Source organism: Budorcas taxicolor, chromosome 6, assembly GCF_023091745.1.
Source record: "Budorcas taxicolor isolate Tak-1 chromosome 6, Takin1.1, whole genome shotgun sequence".
NCBI classification, from domain to species: Eukaryota; Metazoa; Chordata; class Mammalia; order Artiodactyla; family Bovidae; genus Budorcas; species Budorcas taxicolor.
In genome coordinates, this window is record NC_068915.1 from 13,477,872 (window position 1) to 13,498,137 (window position 20,266).

At 35.0% G+C, this 20,266-nt stretch overlaps 1 protein-coding gene across 1 annotated transcript in view; it reads left to right on the forward strand.

Annotated features, from left to right (window-relative positions):
* The first annotated feature begins 2,377 nt into the window (after positions 1-2,377).
* The window catches only part of ZGRF1 (zinc finger GRF-type containing 1), a 51,995-nt gene continuing 34,106 nt past the window's right edge, over positions 2,378-20,266 (forward strand). Inside the window, exons 1-8 of the mRNA XM_052642202.1 lie at positions 2,378-2,446; positions 3,379-3,459; positions 7,630-7,689; positions 9,107-9,292; positions 9,966-12,162; positions 15,444-15,517; positions 17,445-17,495; positions 19,046-19,132. Of these exons, the coding sequence (XP_052498162.1) occupies positions 2,378-2,446; positions 3,379-3,459; positions 7,630-7,689; positions 9,107-9,292; positions 9,966-12,162; positions 15,444-15,517; positions 17,445-17,495; positions 19,046-19,132 (2,805 nt within the window). The remainder of the gene's footprint in view (positions 2,447-3,378; positions 3,460-7,629; positions 7,690-9,106; positions 9,293-9,965; positions 12,163-15,443; positions 15,518-17,444; positions 17,496-19,045; positions 19,133-20,266) is intronic.

Consider the following 20,266-nt stretch of genomic DNA (forward strand, 5'->3'; position numbering starts at 1 on the left):
GTGTGTGTGAAGATATGTATGTATTTCTGTACTAAATTATCACAAAACATCTAATCTCTCCCCTTTTTTGAAGTGTAATCCTTTAAAGTAATCTACCACTTAACAAGAGTTTGGACCGTCTCAATACCTTTTACATCGCAAATCCCTCAAGTAATATTTCTAATTTAGGAAAACAATGGGGGAATTTATTTTGCAGTTGGTAAACAGCATATAAGTAATCCTAAAGAAGTAAATACTGGATTTCTAACCTGTAAATTGTGATGGTAATAACAACTTTTCAGGATTATGAGACTGATAAATATATGTAAAGAATCCAGTCCCATTCTTGCCTGTTACAGTAGGTTTTCCATAGTCACATAATGTAGTTTTTGTGAATGGGAACACCAGAATTTAGACTACTTAGTTTTGAATTCTGAATCTGCCATTTATTTACTTCATGATCTTAGGCAAATTACATACTGATGTACCTCACTTCCTGTTTTTGTAAAATGAATATAAAAAATAGTATCTGTACTATAAGGTGTAAAATTTAAAGCATTTTAACAGTGTTCTAGCATATAATTTACACTGAATAAATAATAACTGTTATTAAAGGGATCTAATGTTAACTGCTACATGCCAAGCATTGTGTTGACACTATGTAGTCTTATCTACATATATAGGATGTCTAACCCATTCGGTGGCTAGAAGCAAGTTGCTGTTCAAGCAGCAGTCAAGGATGTGTTTCTTTGGACCTCTGTTATCTTCTTGGCATTCACTAGGCATCTATCAATCCTGTTAGCTGGAGGGGAGGGATTAGGATATGGAGTTATATTTCTGAAAGGCAGTGCCTCTGTAGGTCTGGCCCTGTGCTGTGAACTATATCATGGGACAAGTATGCATTTCTCATTTGTGTACCGTTTGCCCTGCCCTTTCTCCATTTAGCAGCCAGAGCAATCTTTGTAAAACCCAAGTCAGATTATGTTAACTTATTCTTGAAATTCTGCCTTGGCCTCCCACTGTCTTTTTAAAAAGTCCGAACAACTTAGCATAAAATAGAATGCCCTTCGCATCCTGTTATTGCTCACTTTTTCAGACTTATCTCTCACAACTCACTATCTTACACTTGATTATAAACTAGAGTTCCTTGATTATGCCTTCCACAGCTTTTTTGTACATGTTATTCTTATTTGGAAATACCCTCCTTGGAATTTTTCCTTGGTTAATGATTATTTCGGTTTACAGTGTATGCATTATGTCTTTCAGGAAACCTTGTTTGATGCCCTGGACTGAGTTGGGTGCCCCTCCAGTGCTTTTCCTTCCATATTTTTTGTAATTACTGTTTATTACCCTGCTATACTGAAATTCCTTGAGACTAGGAGTAGTATTTTGTTCATTTTAGTATCTTGGCCTAGTGCTCTGTATACACAGTACATAGCACACAGTAAGTACTAAATATATGTGATTTATAAATAACATGTAGGTGGCCTATTTTTGTACATTTTATACATATAAAGGATGAATTTAATCCAGAATTGCAAATTATTGCTTTATTGAATACCTGTAGGTTTCAAACTTGAGTGTGTATCACTGTCACCTGCAGTGCTTTTTAAATTACAGGTACTGGACCCCAATGCCAGCCTTTATGATTTAATAGCTCAAGACTCAAGAATTTGAATTTCTAACTAGCTCCCAGGTATTGCTAATGCTATTGGCCCAGGGATCTAAGGCAGTGGTTAAAAATAATAATACTTTTCTTTGGCATCTCTATTTACTTCAGTTCATTGTCAGTGATATTAGATTTCCAGATTTGCCCACAATAACAGTTTTATCCAATAGCATGGGATAAATATAGTACTCATTGCAATTATATTGAAAAAGTTTTTCCTTGGAGAGTGTATTATAATGTATATTTGGTTTTAGATACTATGTTACATTGACTTTGAAAAGGTAAAAGGAAAAATTTGAAATGCAAGGGGGCCATCTTGTGGTGATTGTAGCAATTCAGAGAATTTTAAAATTGAAGCTCTTAGAGAAACCAAGCTTCTGGGGAGGGGAGAATCCATTTTCTGATATATATTATGGCACCTGGAAAAATGTCTGCAGCCTACTCATCTGTGGGTTGTTTTTTTTTCTTTTGGCTTACCCTGGAAGCTTGTGGAATCTTAGTTCCCTGACCAGTGATTGATGCCAGCCCTTTGCAGTGAAAGCACAGAGTGCAAACCACTGGACTGCCAGGGAATTCCCTACATGTGTTTCCCTTGGTGATTACATAGTCTCAACACTTAAACACCTCTCTCTGGTCAAGAGTTTGTGGTGAAAAATTGTAGTTGATACTTATTCTGTTATCAGGGTTGAATATTTGTCATTTTTCATTTTAGGTGCTATAAATAGTTGAATGACTACTGATTATTTTCTGCACCTGAACCTAATTTCAGAAGAAATAATGGAAAGCCAAGAATTTATTGTAAGTCTTATTTGTTTTCACTGTTTCCTTTTTCCTTCCTTCCTTTAATGTTTCACAAATGATTTGCCAGATTTAGCTAAAAAACCTAAAATAAATTTTTAAAAAAACCCCAAACCTGGGACTTTCCTGGTGATCCAATGGCTAAGACTCCTTGCTCCCAAAGCAAGGAGTCCAGGTTCGATCCCTAGTCAGGGAAACAAATCCCACGTGTTGCAGTTAAAAGTTCACATGCCACAGTGAAGGATTCTGCATGCCACAGTGAGGATAGAAGATCCCACATGCTGCAACTAAGACTTGGAGCAACCAAAGAAAAACAAAAAACAAAAACCCAAACCTGAAATAGGACACTCTATTAAATTTGAATTTCAGATAAACAGTGAATAATTTTTTAGTATGAGTATGCATCTCTTAAATATTGCCCTGTATTCTGTCTGGCAACCCTAGAGTTCACATCGGTCGTGTCCGACTCTTGGCGACCCCATGGACTGTAGCCTACCAGGCTCCTCTGTCCATGGGATTTTCCGGGCAATAGTGCTGGAGTGGACTGCCATTTCCTTCTCCAGTCACATTGGTTATGCAAAGTTCTTTGGAACAAATTGTTCGGAAGCTTGGAACCAGGGCATAATTTCTTTCTCTCGAAAGACTGGCATTCTATCTAGATTAATGGTTCTTAACCTGTTTGGTGTCAGGACCCTTTTATACTCTCACCTCTCCTTTCTCACCTCCATTGTCTTTAATGACCAGGTTTCTTTCTTCCTTTTCTTTTAAATTGATGTTTCATTGTTACGATATCTGTGCTTTAATTTTAATAAATAAAAGATCCTTGTGATGTCTTACATATTTTTTGTATAAAGGAAGGGTATAAAAATACATATAACATTTAATATGTATAAGTAGAAACCATTTCTTTCCTTTATACTTTTGGAAATAAGGTACTATATACTCATCAAAAGATGAAGAAGTCAAAAGTGTGGCAAGATGGAATTCTGAAGATCACTCACTTAGGAAACAAAGTAAGTGCAAAACAGTGGACTAAGGAGTCTAAAAGTTGGGTTCTTTTGATTGAATATTAAGTCTGTAGATAAAACCTTAGATATATCCATAAGCTGATATGATGTGAAAACAGAAGTTGTCAAATTATTCCTATATCACAGTGATCAATTTGTGGATTATAAAAGTCAGTTAATACTATTTAATTTCCTTTGATTTTTTAAAAAATCAGATTTTATATGAAACTTTTTAGGAATTTTGGCACTTTTTTTTTCATTGCAGTAGTAAGAGTTTAACTATACCAAAAAAACTACTATAAAATATATTTATACCACAATAATGCTCACAGTGTAATGGTACCTATAGAGTTGACATATTTTAGAAAAGCTGCCAATTTCTGAAATTATGTGTAGGATTCTTTTCTTCTGTTTTTGGATTTTCTTCATTATTTTCTGATCTCCTATCAAGTTTTGAGAGAACTGTTTACTAGGATAAATCTTTGATCCTACTAGATATAGTGATCCTTCTATGGGTTTCTTTTCCCACCCTGATTATCATTATCTTCATCTGTCAAATTTAAATGTTCTACTCTTATCCGTTCTCATGACCTTATTTAATACCCTTATCTCCTCATTCGTCGTATCACCTCTTCTTCATTTGACTTCTGTGACACCACACTCCCCTAATGTTGCTTACTGTCCACTTCTAAGTATTTTCTGCTGGCTAATTGTCTTTCCATGATTAAAATTTTTACTCAGGACTCAAGCCTTCATGCTTTTGTAGAGATATATAAAGATACATAAATTATCTCTTTCTCTATGGAGGAAAGGGAGATTTATTGGAAGGAATTGTGTAATGTGATTGTGGAGGCTGACAAGTTCCAACATTTGTAGTTGGCAAGCTGGAGACCCATGAGAACTAATAATGTGGTTTTAGTATTTATGCCAACAGGCCTGACACCCAAGAACAGCCATTATTTCAGTTTGAGTTACAAGTTAGGAAAAAACTGATGTCTCAGTTCAGAGAGAGGCAAGAATTTTCTCTTACTTGGCCTTTTTGTTCTATGTAGGCCTTCCACTGAAGGGATGAGGGACAGCAGTCTACTGTAGTCATTTATTTTATTGAGGTATATTTCTGACATGTCATTATTGTGGTTTCAAGCGTACAACTTGATGATTTGATATGTGTATACATTGCAGAATGATCACAGTAAGTCTATTTCCCATCCATCACCATCCATAGTTAGAAAAATTCTTTTTCTTTTCCTTGTGATGAGGACTTTTAAGATTTACTCTCAACAATAAACAATTGTTTTTTAGTTGCTGAGTTGTGTCTCTTTGTGATTCCATGGACTGTAGCCTTCCAGGCTCCTCTGTCTATGGGATTTTCCAGGCAAGAATACTGGAGTGGGTTGCCATTTCCTTCTCCAGGGGATCTTCTCGACCCAGGGTTTGAACCTACATCTGTTGTGTATTTTGGACTTCCCAGGTGGCTCTGTGGCAAAGAATCCACCTGCCAATGCCAGAGATGTGGGTTCTATTGTTTCTCTTAATATTACCAAATTTAAAAGAAGAACTTTATTACAGATGAGTTGATAACATTGGACACGTTGGCAAGATTGTATCCTCCTGAATGAAGCCAGCAGTTAAAGATCTCCATATTCCCTCCTTTAATACATATCTATCACTCTGAAATTATCAGTAAAAGACACTTTTTAATATAGAAAGACTACTCGTAAGAAAACAAACCTCTTAAGGAGGTACCAGGCACATTTAAAACATGCAGTGAATAGTAACTATTGTTATAGATTTTGTCTTCAAGGGACTTTTATCTAATTTTTATCCAAGAGCCTAATAATTAAAATATGTACAGAGATACGCTTAAGGTTTTATGAGATTATAAATGAGAGATGTTAAAATTTGACTCTGGTTCAAAGAAATCTTTCTGGATGAAGAGTATTCTTTTGAGTATTTGTTTCGTTTTGTAAACAAAGTTGATAGGATTGAGGGAAGGAAGCCAGGATGGTGGCGTGGCTGTAACAATGTGGAGGTGTAGCACAGTGTGAAACACTCCTGGGAACTAGAAACAATTGACTGTGGCTGGAATAAGGGTCCATGTTGGAAAACTGTAGAAGATACAGCTAAAGACGTGGGCAGGAGGCGTATTATAAAGGACTTTGTGTGCTCAGTCTGAGGTGCCAGTGAAGATTTAGGAGCAGAAGAATGATGTAATTGTGTTTCTGTTTTTAGAAAGATCCCTTTGGCAGCTATGTCTAATATACCTTTTAAGTGACGTAGGTTGAAAGATTGGATTTAGAAAGACTTATAACAAAGAGGTTGTAGAATAATATAGACAAAACATAATGGGGCTCTGACCATGCAGGCGTCAGTATTGACAATGGAGAGAAATGGTAATAGAGAGAAATTGTGAAAATACAGAATCTGAAGGTCTTGGATATGAAGGAGAGGAGAATCCAGAGTGACTTTTAGGTTTCTGTATTATGCTTATGGTACTGAGTAAGATAGGATCTCTGAAAAAGAAAAGCACATTTAGAGGGAACAATGAAGATTCTGGGTTTCATTTTGAAACTGTTTCATCGATTAGGCTAAAGCCTTTGACTGTATGGATCATAACAAACTGTGGAAAGCTCTTAAAGAGATGGGAATACAGACCGTCTTACCTGTCTCCTGAGAAACCTGCTTGCAGGTCAAGAAGCAACAGTTAGAACCCAGTATGGGACAACTGATTGATTCAAGATTGAGGAAGGAGTACGACAGGGCTGTCTGCTGTTACCCTGTTTATTTAATCTATACACTGAGCACATCATGAGAAATGCCAGGCTGGATGAGTTACAAGCTGGAATTAAGACAGGTGGGAGAAAGAGCAACAACCTCAGATATGTGGCTGATACCGTTCTAATGGCAGAAAGCGAAGAGGAACTAAAGAGCCTCTTGATGAGGGCGAAGGAGGAGAGTGAAAGACTTGGCTTAAAACTATTAAAAAAACTAAGATCATGGCATCTGGCCTCATTACTGCATGGCAAATAGAAGGGGAAAAGGTGGAAATAGTGACAGGTTTTCTCTTCTTGGGCTTCAAAATCACTGCAGATGGTGACTGCAGCCATGAAATCAGAAGATGATTGCTTTTCGGCAGGAAAGCTATGACAAACCTAGACAACGTGGAAAAGCAGAGACATTACTCTGCTGACAAAAGTCCTTATAAGTCAAGGCTGTGGTCTTCCCAGTGGCCACATAAAATTGTACGGTTGTGAGAGCTGGACTGTAAAGAAGACAGAGCACCAAAGAATTGATGCTTTCGAACTGTGGTGCTGGAGAAGACTCCTGAAAGTACCCTGGACAGCAAGGAGGTCAAATCAGTTAGGGAAATCAACCCTGAATACTCGTTGGAAGGGCTTATGCTAAAGCTCCAGTATTTTGGTTACCTGATGCAAACAGTTGACTCATTGGAAGAGTCCCTGATGCTGGGAAGATTGAAAGCAGAAGGAGAAGAGGGCGTCAGAGGATGAGATGGCTGGATGGCATCACTGATGCAATGGACATGAACTTGGCAAACTTCGAGAGATGGTGAGGGACAGGGAGGCCTGGCTTGGTGCAGTCCATGGGTTCGCAAAGAGTCACACATGACTGAGCGACTGAACAGTGAACAGCATGGCTACAGAGCTAGAGAGACACAGGAGAAAGCCAGAAAATGATCATCACCTTAGTTTCCTTTTTCTCCCATATCCTGCACATTCAGTAAGTTTTACTTTTTATGCCTCAAACAATTGTCTTATCCCATTGCTGAGGACTTATTTCAAGTTGTAATCATCTCCTTGATCCTTCATATCACAGCATTACAATAAGCTCTTTACTGATACTGTTTCCTGATTTGCCTCCTGTAACTTATTCCAATTCGGTTTTCTCTCCAGTTTCATTCTAAGATTCTCCTGGTAGGGATTAATTTTTTGAATTTATGAGTATGCCTTTGCTTTTTTACACACACTGAATGGATGATTAGTAAACATTTGAGACAGATGCACTTTCTAATCCAAGTTTACAAAGAGGGTAATCCTTTAAGACATGATTTATTTATATAACAACTTTTTATTTGCTTTGAAGATATTTAAGAAAAGTAGAATTATGTTGTGTCCTTTTTTTTAAAACATTGTTAATATTTGTTTTGTTTTAATATAGGCAATTTTATATGATGACAAAGGAGGATGTTTGGAGAGTTTATTTCTTAAGTGCCCTGAGGTATTTTAATATATTTAAGCTATTGTTAAAAAATCCTTTACTTCCTTTGTGAATATTGTTAAATAGTATAGTAATGGCACTAATGTTAGTAATTATAGATAGTATTTATTGAACATTTATTATTAGCTAGACTCTGCTAAAGGCTTTTAGATATTATTTAATCTTTATTCAGCCCTGTGATTTTTATAGACTAAGAGTATAGTACTGAAAGATTAAGTAATTTACCCATGTTTATAGAGTTAAAGTGGTAAGGCTAGGATTTGAGCTAAGAAAGTTATTCTAACTCTATTATGTGGTTTTGATAATCAGAGAACTACAGTGGGATACATTTTGTGAAATTGTTCTTATTTGAAATATTTTCTCAAATAGTCATGTTTTTTCTCTGGAGAAGGCAGAAAAGGGAACCAAAAGAATATTTTAGTATAAAGAATAAGGACAGTAGAAGTTATTTGTTCTGGATTTATTTCCCACTTTCACATACTTCCTAGCTAACTAACCTCTCTGTGTTCACCCTATCTACTATAAAATGAGGACCATGGACGTATTCTACTTGATTGGTCAGAAAATTAGAAATAGCTTAGGTAAAGTGCCTCGCTGTTTAGTACAGTGATTCTCAAAGTGCTAAAGTGTATATTGTTATTATCATTGTGTTGATTTTGGCCATGGTACTTAATCTGTTTTAAAGTTTTATGACAAAAATGGTGGTGGAATTCTAATATTGATCAAAAGAGGGTCTAGGAGGAGCATTATTTTAGTAGATACTTAATTGATGGTAACAATGGTTACTGTTATTTCATTTAAAGTTATTTCATGAGTAAAGATTGAGTAGCTTATCTATGATAATACACAGATTTTCCATATTACCAGCTAGGTTGATAATCTTTTTATGTTGCAGTCTGAAATGGTAATAGTACTGTATTCTGTTTATTAAACTGATTAGAAATGCTATTTTGATTAGAAATGCTATTAGGAATATGATTGTTTAATAGTTTGTAATAATTTATGATAATTTTATATATCTAATTCAATTAATTTATAAAGATATACATATATAACTGATATTTAATAGCTCTAATTTAAGAATTATATTTAATTTTATGAATTCTAAGTGAAATCCTTGAGATGAAGCACAGTTTTCTTGTTTGTCTTTGTATCCCCAGCATGTAGCAAAAGTGCTCGTATAATCCTTAATATGTATTGCTGAATAAACAAATTAGTGAATTAATTTTGTTGTATCACTTTTTTGTGTGCTTGTTGATAGTTAACTAGTGCATAATAATAAATAGTTATTGATTCATTTAGCAACTATTTATTGAATATCCATTTTGTCTTTGCCTGTGCTTGAAGCTTATTGCAACACGTATATAATCAAATAATTAGACATATATGATTTTGATGTTTATTTTTTAAAATTTAGGTTAAACCTGGAGATGATTTAGAAAGTGATCGGTACTTAATCACAGTTGAGGAGGTTAAAGTTGCTGGAAGCACAGCTGTCAAGCAGGATGTCATTAAAGAAGCACCAGCGTTAAATTCAAAGAGGTTTATGTCTTCTGGCCGATCCCTTGGGTGTCAGCCTGCTGGTTTAAAAAGGAAGTTTACTGTAAGTTTCTCTGTTGAAAATAATACATCAATATATATTTATAAAATCATTTCAAGAAGTAGTGAATTGTAAAGCTGTTGCACTGTATGATTAAAACTGTACTTCATAGTATAGGCTATGGTAGAAAAGACTTCCCTGGTGGCTCAGACAGTAAAGCGCCTGCCTACAATGCGGGAGACCCGGGTTTGATCCCTGGGTTGGGAAGATCCTCTGGAGAAGGAAATGGCAACCCACGCCAGTACTCTTGCCTGAAAAATCCCATGGATGGAGGAATGTGGCAGGCTACAGTCCATGAGGTCACAAAGAGTCAGACATGACTGAGCGACTTCACTTTCACTTTCACTATGGTAGAAAGGAAGTAAACTCTAATCTTAATACAAATGAGTGTTTGCATTTTAGCATAGCAAAATTTATATCTTATTTTTTTTGGCTGTGCTGGGTCTTAGTTGTGGCATGTGGGATCTAGTTCCCAGACCAGGGATCAAACCCAGCCCCCCTGCATTGGTAGTGCAGAGTCTTAGCCACTGGACCACCAGGGAAGGTTCCCAAAATTTATATCTTAATTGTTACTTTATCTTGTAAAACATGCACATTCTTTTTTCTTTTTTAGCCAGTTCATTTTACATTTTCTTTATCATCTATAGAATAGCTAATAATTGTTTAATATTTTTAGGGTTTTCAAGGACCACGTCAAGTGCCAAAGAAAACGGTTATTACAGAAAATAGTGAACCAGCTGCTTCACTTGAGTCTGAGAAACCTGGTCCTGTTTTTCTTTCTCCATTGTACAGCACACCTCCTTTGTTTTCTACAATTGGCAAGAAAGATACAAGTAATATGCCAACCGACTCTGAGAACATTGTCACTTACAAGAACAGAGAGCGAAATGGCATACCTTTTTCTTCAGTTATCTCTACTCCATCCTTCAAGATTAACCCAGAAGTGCTATGTGAAGAAAATTATGTTTGCTCTCCTGTCAGTTCTGTAAATAAGCATTCAGATTCTTTACTGACCGATGATGAGTCCATGAAAAGAGATAGTTTGGCATCTCACGGTTTAGGAGTTTCACAAAACATTAGAAGCAAAGCCCAGATATTAGCTCTTCTGAAGTCCACATCCACAAGTACATCTAAGGAGCTAAATTCTGAGATTGTAGGCCATTTCCCTCAGATACAGCCCCAAGGAAGTTTAGAAATTCCTGCTGAACCAAATTGCTTAATTGAACAGGAACAGTATGCTGAAGTGAAGAGCACAGAAAGTTTGCACAACCAGTATCAATCAGAAAACGCCATGAGAAGTAAAAGCCGGTGGGCCATGTATTTATCCTCACAGAGTTCACCTGCACATTCTTCTACAGTAGATGGAAAAGATACGGAAGAGAAACCCAAGACCCAAGAAGGTAATTTAAACTTGAAAGACCTTTCGATGCAAAAAAGGATCCAGTTCTTTGAAACATGTGCTGAAAAGGGAAAAAGGTATAATGAAGATAAGCCAATAGATGATAATGATCAATCCTGGGATCAAGAAGGAAAACTAGAAATTCCTTCATTCTATGAAAACAGTAGCTTCCCAATTAATTGTAGCATTGTAGTAAATGATGGCTTATTGTTAGATTCTGACATTCAAAAAAATAATAAAAGATCTGTTGATCAAAATGACCAGATAGGCAAAAAAGGATCAATTCTTCTTAGAGAAAAAGCACAGGAGACAAATATAAATGGAACAGCAGAAAAGAAGTATGAACATCTGCAAGTTGAATCTTCACTAAGTAACAATTCTGGAATCTCTGATGATATATTTTCTAAAAGTAGCACTAACGATGAAAGCCTTAGTAGTGTTCATGAACCCATGAGTGATATATCACAGCCACTTGTGGAAGTCACATTTAATCTAAACAATTTCGAAACCAGTGACACTGAAGAGGAATCACAGGAAAGCAGCAAAATTTCCCAGGATTCAGAGGATTGGGTGAAGGCAACTTTGGTTAATAGCAGCGATTCAAGATGTGAGAATATAAGTTGTAAAGAAGTTGGCAGTGAACATCTGCCTCTCTTAACGTCTATTGGGGGCACACTTTCAGAGACATTTCCTGTGAAAGAGATTCTGCCTTCACAGTTTTGTGATAGAACTTGTGTAGGTTATGACACAGGAACTTGGAAAGCTGGAAACACTGGGAAAGAAAGAAAGGAGGTGTGTAGTGACACATTAAGCAATTTTGACTCATCTTTAGAGTGGACTGATGATAGATATGTAGAAAATGATGAAGGCACTAATAAATCCATTAGTGCTTCCTTCCCAAGTAAATCTGAAAGTATGAACGCAAATTTACATATTCCTCATTTTTTAAACATAGCCACTGATCAGAAACCTGAAAACAACCTATTTTCAGAACAGGCTCAGACTCGGCCTTTTATTGTGGGAAGTGACTTAGACAAAAATACCAATCAGGTTTTACCATTAACCTCTAGCAGTGGTAACAGTATCCAGCTATTAAATGCCAAACAGATTCACTCTAAAGAATGTACTGCACTTGATAAATCACAGACCCAAGCTTCCAATTCTTTGTGTTACCCTTTGGGAAAAAAAAATATTTCCAAAGACAAAGAATCACATATTCCTGAATCTGAAGAGGTGGGAAGGAGTCAAAGTTTATCCCAGGACCATATTGATGTAGAAACTTCTGGAGAAAGCAAACAATACTGGAATAGTATTAGAAATTCTTCAGAAATTTCTGGATTAGTAAATAGCATTTCTCTCTTAAAATCATTGACTGAACACAGTACGGCTTTGGAAGGCTTGGAAGCATTGAAAAATACCTCCTTTAAACAACAAGGAACTCTGCAGACATATGAGCCAGATAGCAATCCTGAAGGTTAGAATGGCAGGTCTCATCCTTGTTTTATTTGTTTATGGCTGTGTAATATTTTACTGTGTGGTTGAACCATCATTTGTGCAACCAGTCTCCAGTATTTTGTTATTGGAAGTAATGTGACAATGAGTAAGCTTTTATATCTGTGTAACTCTCTGGGTTTTTGCATGTTATTGCAGGTGTGTCTCCAGGGCAGATTCCTAGCAGTAGGTTTGTTGAGTAAGTGTGTCTGTTAGATACTTCAGAATTCCCTCAAAGGAATCATATCATTTCTCACTCCCACTAATAATGTAAGAGAGTGCCAGTTTCAGCATAGCATTGCCAATAGAGTGTGTTGCCAAGCTTTTGAATTTTTACCAATCTAATGAGAAATGAGAGTATATTTTAAATTTGTATTTCTATTACTACAAGTGCAATTGAGCTTTTCATATACTTAAACATCATTTGTCTTTTTTCTCGAACTGTCTGTTCTACCTTTTTATCCAGTCTTTTCACGGTTGTTGGTCTTCTTATTCTGTTTTACTTGGAAGAATTCTTTAAAGATTAGAAATATCAGCCCTTTATCTATGATATATGTTGCAAATATTTTCTTTCAGTATGTTATTGATTGGCCTTTTGACTTGGCTTATGGTATTTGCCAACAGCATATTTTTAAAGAAAAATAATGTAGGACATAATTATGTACATATGAACAAATGAACAATGTACTTTATAATATTCAAAAGTTAAAATTGAACTCTTATTTGACTATCTCAAGGAATCCCTGAGAAAAATAGAAATAAATTATTGTACCTAGAAACTGTTTTTTTTAATGTAGTTAAATCTGATGGTTATTATTATAGTTTATTTTCTAAACAATTAAAAATGAAAAACTATTGAAAAATAAATGTGGGTAGATGTGGTTATGAAATATCAGATAAGGATATAAATTTCTAATACAAGATTTAGGAATTACAAATTTTAGTTTTGGGAAATTTTTTCTTTTTTCTCATCAAGTTGGAGAAGAGGATTATAGTTAATTCTCATTATTTGTGTGGTATATGTTCTATAAAGTTACCAAACAGTAAATTAGTGAACAGTAGGCCATTGCTTTTAGGAGAAATGAAGGTTAGGAGAAATGCAGGGTTAGTTTCCTTCAAACCTCTGGTCAGAACATTTCATCAGCTAATTAGTATAAAACCTTGGTTTTTTATTTTTTTTTTTAATTGAAGGATAATTGCTTTACAGAATTTTGTTGTTTTCTATCAAACCTCAACATGAATCAGCCATAGGTATACATATATCCCCTCCCTCTTGAACCTCCCTCCCATCTCCCTCCCCATCCCACCTCTCTAGGTTGATACAGAGCCCCCGTTTGAGTTTCCTGAGACATACAGCAAATCCCCATTGGCTGTCTATTTTACATACAGTAATGTAAGCTTCCATGTTACTCTTTCCTGCATCTCACCCTCTCCTCCACTCTCCCCAGGTCCATAAGTCTGATCTCTGTGTCTGTTTCTCCATTGCTGCCCTGTAAATTCTTCAGAACCATTTTTCTAGATTCCATATATGTGCGTTAGAATACAATATTCATCTTTCTCTCTCTGACTCACTTCACTCTGTGTAAGAGGTTCTAAGTTCATCCACCTCATGAGAACTGACTCAAACTCGTTCCTTTTTAATGGCTGAATAATATTCCATTGTGTATATGTACCACAACTTCTTTATCCATTCACCTGTCAGTGGGCATCTAGGTTGCTTCCCTGTTCCAGCTATTATAAATAGTGCTTCAGTGGACATTGGGGTACGTGTGTCTTTTTCAACCCTGGTTTCCTCAAGGTATATGCCTAGGAGTGGGATTGCTGGGTCATATGGTGGTAAAACCTTGTTTTATGTGTGTTTCCATTTAAAGATGCCTTACTTAATATATACTGGTGATTGAGTAACACTGGAGTTATGACCACCAGCACTCTAGCTCATGCCTGAATGAAACTTATCACTTGTTTTCTACATGAGGGACACCATAGCCTTCTTGCACTTAGGAACACTAGGCAGCACTACACTTAGGAAACATTAAAAATAGCAAAGTCATCAATAAAAAGCCCTCAACTATGAAAAATGTACTAAACAGATCACAAAAGGGACCCTTGGAGCAGGAGCGCTGAAATTAGCAGGTGGAGTGTCTCCTTCTACCTCAGCTGGGAATGTGCACATCAGGAAACTCATTTTTTCATAGTTGTGCATGTCTGCAAATGACCTCAGAAATATAGCTTTGATTTGGGGGTTACAAATAAATTTTAGTAAGTAAGTGGGATATGTGAATAATGAGGATTGACTGTATTTTCTGTCATAGGTGTTTCTCTAACAAATGACTAAGTTGGTTTTCTTGAGACAGTTTGAAGAGATGAAATTTCTTATTAGAATTTAACAAATGACTTCATGGATTTTAATTCAGAATTAGAGAAGAATCCGTTTTACCACCATTTTAGGATGTGTGAAAATGTTAAAATAAAAACAAAACATATTTTCTCCAATATGTTAAAGTTTTTGTGAGATAATGGGATACATTTTAGAAATGTTAATTTAGAAGTTTATTCTTGAGTGAAGGCAGTGAAGGAAAAAATTTTCATCCAGTGCCTTTAAAAAATTCTTTTTATAAATAAGCTCAAGTTCTAAAATTTTTGTTTCATTTAAATATAGTCTGCATATTTACAGAAAAATAAACCAAAAATAATAATTGGTAAAAAATGAAGTTTACACTGGATATAGCTACATTTGTTTGTTTGATTTTACCAGAACTGAACACTTAAAAATTACAGTCTTATTGGTGACTTTTAGGGGAAAAAAAATCCCATTTTAAACAGATAACTGATAAGGTATTTTGACTTAGCCACCCTGTCCTCCTTTCCATTTTGCAGCCTTACCAGCTTTTCTGTCTCAGAGTCTTGACACTTCTTTTGCCTTTTTCCTGAACATCTTTATTCCTGCATAGCCGATCTTCTTATCCTCAGGTTTCAGCATTTCTTCCCATGAGAGATCTCTCCAGATCATCCTGCTAAAATTACTCTATCATATTGCCCTGTGTTATGAAATCCTTTTGTATCACAAACTGAATTTATTTACCTTCCGTGTCCCTCTGTTTTCAAGGGATCTTGTTTGTTTTGTTCACTGCTATTTCCACAGTGTCTGGCATACTGTAATTTCAAAATAATGGTTACATTCCTTGTTTCACTCAGTTTTAGAAAAAATTTTAGAGCACTACTATATGTTTGATGAATAAGATCATTGGATTTTGTCCATTATAGCTGGGAAACCATTGACTACAGTAGTTTCACAAGCTATACCAAAGTCTCCTCATCTGAACCAGGATCCTCATCAGGTACATTTTTTTTTCTGTCAGTATATTTATTATTTTCATATAGAATGCTCTAGAATTTGTAATGATATTATAGAAATACCGAGGGTTTGAAGCTATCTTGGTTCACCATCTCCCCTGTATCTCAGTGATTTTATGCATCGCTTGGCCAAAGGAAATACCTAGCAGTTCTATTTATTTAGTTAGTAGTATTAAAACCTTATCATGCCCAATTAACTTGGCAAGCATTTTGGTTTTTCTTTCCAGTTTTATGGAGATATAATTAACAGTATAACATTGTATTAGTTTAAGATATATAACATAATGACTTGATATAGGATATGCATATATGATTGTGAAATGATTACAATAAGCATTTTATTTTTAAACATTTACTAATGGAATGCATGCACTTGTTGGACACTGTCCAGTTTCTCAAACCTTGGAATAGATTCAGTTTCTAGGTCCACACTGATTTTTGCATGGTAATTGATTTTTATCATAGCAATTTCCTAAAACCCAGCTTCACAAAGATAAGATGTCACTGACAGAAATGACAGGAGATTTGATGTTGAAACTGAGCTACCTTGAATTAGTAGTTTGTTCAGTTTCTGACAGATGTCTAATGACATGGTGTTTCCTTCAAATTTAAATCATCTTGTGGAGCCCCCATTGAGTACACTGAGGCACCCCAAAGTATCTTGTTACACCAGTTTGGGAACCATGGAAATAATGTAAAAAATAATAATACTGGGATTTCCCCAGTGGTCCAATGCCTAAGATTCCAAGCTCCCGATGCAGGGGACCCAAATTTGATCCCTGGTTGGGGAACTAAGATCCCATATGCAACTCAGAGTTTGCATGCTGCAACCAAGCTTTGGCACAGTCAAATAAATTAAAAAAAAAATTAATAATACTAATTAGGGGTGAATTGAAATTCTAGAATAAATTATCTAAATTAGTGTTTCCCGGTGAAGATGCTTTTAGCACATTTGAAGAAACAGTTCTTTCATTGTTTCATTTACCCCTAGTTTGTATAATATTTTATTTTTCATGTTACTGTTTTTTAAAAAATATTATCAATTTTTTCCTCATTTTTTAAATACAGAAAAAGGTAAAAAAATAAAACTTACCAAACCACCTGTATGGTAAAGAACCTTCGTGCCAGTGTAACAGATATAACAGACATGGGTTTGATCCCTGGTTCAGGAAGATCCCCTGGAGGAGGAAATGGCAAACCACTCCAGTATTCTTGCCTGGAGAATCCCTTGGACAGAGGAGCCTGGCAGGCTCCAGTCTGTAGGGTCTCAAGAGTCAGACATGGCTGAGCGACTTAGCATGTATATCACCTGGAGATAATTACTGCTAACAGTTGCAGCTTTTTTTGGCGTATTAAAAAATGTTAGATTAATGGGTACAAATAGTTTTATTCTAAATAGTTTTATATCCTTTCTGCTTAATATTGTATTTTATTTTCTCACATTATTAAAAACTCTTAAATGTACCTTTTAAAGGTTACTTACCATTCCATCCTGTGGATATCCTATGCTTTGGACAAGCCGTTCCCTATTTTGGACATTTAGATGATTTCTAGCATTTTGCTTTTGTAAATAAAACTTTAGTAGATAATTTTGCACATAAATGATTATTTACATTTTAAAGTGTTTCCTTAGATTTAATTCTCAGAAGTGGAACTGATAATTTGAAAGGCCAAGAACAACTTTCTTAGATGTTGATATAAGTCAGATTGAAATATTTTAATGTTTTAATGTCAAATGAATATTTGTTTCACTTTATATTTACCAGTACTAACATCTTTTAAAATTCTTCCTAAGTGAAATAGTATTTAATCAACACTTACCTTTTATTTCTTTGATTACTACTAATGGTATCCTTTATTTTTTCTAACTTACTATTACCTTTTGGCTTATATTAATGTTCTGTTCCTAAGATGATAAAAGAAAATGAAGCTGAACCAAGTGAATCACTTCAGTCTTTGCAGGTGAATTAACTTTAAAAATGTAATCAGATACTGTATCTGTATATATAGGTATGGCATGTAATTATATGTTTGTGTTTTATATTGCCAGTTTTCGAATTTATTTGTAATTAGTTACCCTTTTCTACTCATTTAGATGAGCCTACAGGCTTGTGTAAGTGCCCTGTGTAGCCAGTAGGATTTGGTTAAATAACAAATCTTTTATCATAAAGCTAATTTTGCAAACTTGCAAGCATTACCTAATCCAAGAATTGCCATTGACAGTTACAGCTGCATCTGCAGGCTGTGTTGCTTAAAACAGCACAGAACAAAACAAAATTCAGTGTGGTGACTCAATCATTTTTCACCCTTATATTAGTATTACAAGATCAAATGTATAACATAACAGCAGCTTCCTAATTTAACTTACAAATGATCACATTCTTACTTTATTTTTCCACTTAAAAAAATACGGTTTAAACTTTTTCAGTGATAATTATCACAAAGTATAAATTTCAAATTAACACTGTCACTGTTTTTCCCTTCAGGATGAGTTGCCATTTAAAATAAATGTCATATATTTTTAAAGCAAAATGTTTTATAATCTCACAGTAATGAAAAAGGTCTTAGAATCTTTTGCAAAATAAAAGTAATTTAAATCTCTTCAGTATTAATATCGAAGTACATTTTTGTTTTTATAATAGCTTTCTTGCTACAACTCTGAAACAAACTCTTCATATATAGTAGTGATAGAAGGTACTCTCAAAATTTAAAGTTAGGGTGCTCTTTGAGGATATGCTTAATGCCACCTTCACTTTTGTTATGTAAGTGTAATTGCTCACACATAGCAAAGGAACTAGAAGCTATTATGCCATGCTAATTAAGTTTTAAAATTCACTAGTATTAAAAATGCTAGTTCTAAAATATGAGTTGAATGTTTCTAAGAGCTACTTGATTAGCAGTTGTGCTTATAGAGTTATAAATGAAAGTGACCATGTGTGAAGAAATACAGTTTACCTCTTTTGGTGACAATTTTTTTCTTCATAATTATTAAACATAAAATTACTCCTAGAGGTGAGTTCATTTGTTAAGTCTCAAAGTCTCCAAGTCTGTAATTCACATGAGAAATTATGGCTATTTTAGTTATTTGAACTAAAAATGACTAGTTGCTGTGGTCTATATCTTGTGTTTTAGAGTTGCTAGAAAATGATTCATTTTTTAAATAAAGTGTTACACTTTTTATGATTTTCCTCTTTTAATTTCACACTAATTTTTGAATTAAATAATCTGCATTAACATAAATTTTAGTATGGGATTTATAACATACTGTTTTAGAAGATTTCAATTAAAGTTCAGAATTAGAATTTTCTAATACGCTGAGGTTTTACATTAACTAGTATTGTGCTTTCTTTGCTAGAGCACTCCTTTGCCAGGGGTAGTTTATTGTGTATATGTACAGAGAGATGCGAGATAGAGATGACGTGTGCTTTAAGTTTGGGAACATTTTCCCACCAAACTCATAAACCACCTATTAAGTTATTTTAGTTAACACACTAATTGATATTTTATCCTAGTTCTTTCCCTTGCGCACTGAAGAAGAGACTGCTTTTCTAGCTGTTATTCCTAAACAAGTGGAGAGAGAAGCCTGTAAAGACCCCAAGGTAAAATTTATGAATTGATTTTTTTTACTCATTATGTTTTCCTGCTGTTTTTGACACAACTTTAGAGTTTTCATAGACAGGTTAGTGATCAAAATGAATTAACCTGATTTTAAGAACAAGAAAAACTAATGACGGCTACCCCTTTTTTGGTCTTGAGCCCTCTCTCTGTCACTGACTAATGCATTATATACACATAGGATACCTTAGGGATTGGATACAATGATATATATAAAGTACCATTAATGAGTGTTCAGTGCAGAACAAAGTGAAGATGTCCATAGCTTTTTATTTACTATAGTTTACTTCACCACTTTTACTTCAGGCTAAATGGGTAGAAGTATATATAACCAAAGCTCTAAGTAGTACTACCCACTCCACAGCAAAAATTGATAGAGATAACAGGATATATATGGGTGGGTTTTGTAAATAATGATTCTGTTCTTAAAACTCAACATACCTCTGGAAAAGATAGGCATAGCAGCGAACAAAGCAAGGCATCTGTTTGCTTATAGAGAATTTGTATTCCCCATCAAGCAATGTAGAAATATACAGTCTTTAAAGGTTTAGACTTTTTTTTATTGATATGTGTTATATTTTAAAATTCAGAGTGTTTTCAACAAAACTCCTGTTCCAGAGGCATTTTAGTTCCTTTAAAATGTGTGGTTTAAAATCTCCATTTTTAAGTAAGAATGTTCAGATTATATATTATTGTCACTTTGTTAATTTATCAGTTAGAAATAAATTCATTCTTTACATCCTTTCCTTCAGCTCTACACACTGTTTTTCCATCTTCTGGGTAGACTTTGTCACCTTGTGTAGAGTAAAAATCCTAGAACCCTCAAGGGGGCAGCAGAGAAAGCCATTTGCAGTCTGAAAGCAGACCAGGTCTCGGGTGGGTGAGAGCACCCCTCAGAGGTACATGTCCGTCTTGATATTCTTAGACCTCGTTTGTCCTCAGAGCTACAGGAGCCGATTATCTGGGAGGCTAAGAGCCCAGCATCTCCCTTGCTAATAGCCTGATAGTTTACAAAACCTTTAAACAAAGGAAATGCTTCCTCTGTTCCTTCTCTTTCTTCCCTTCCTACATTCCAAGCATGGTGTTAAATGCACACCATACCTTGATGAAGTGGAAGA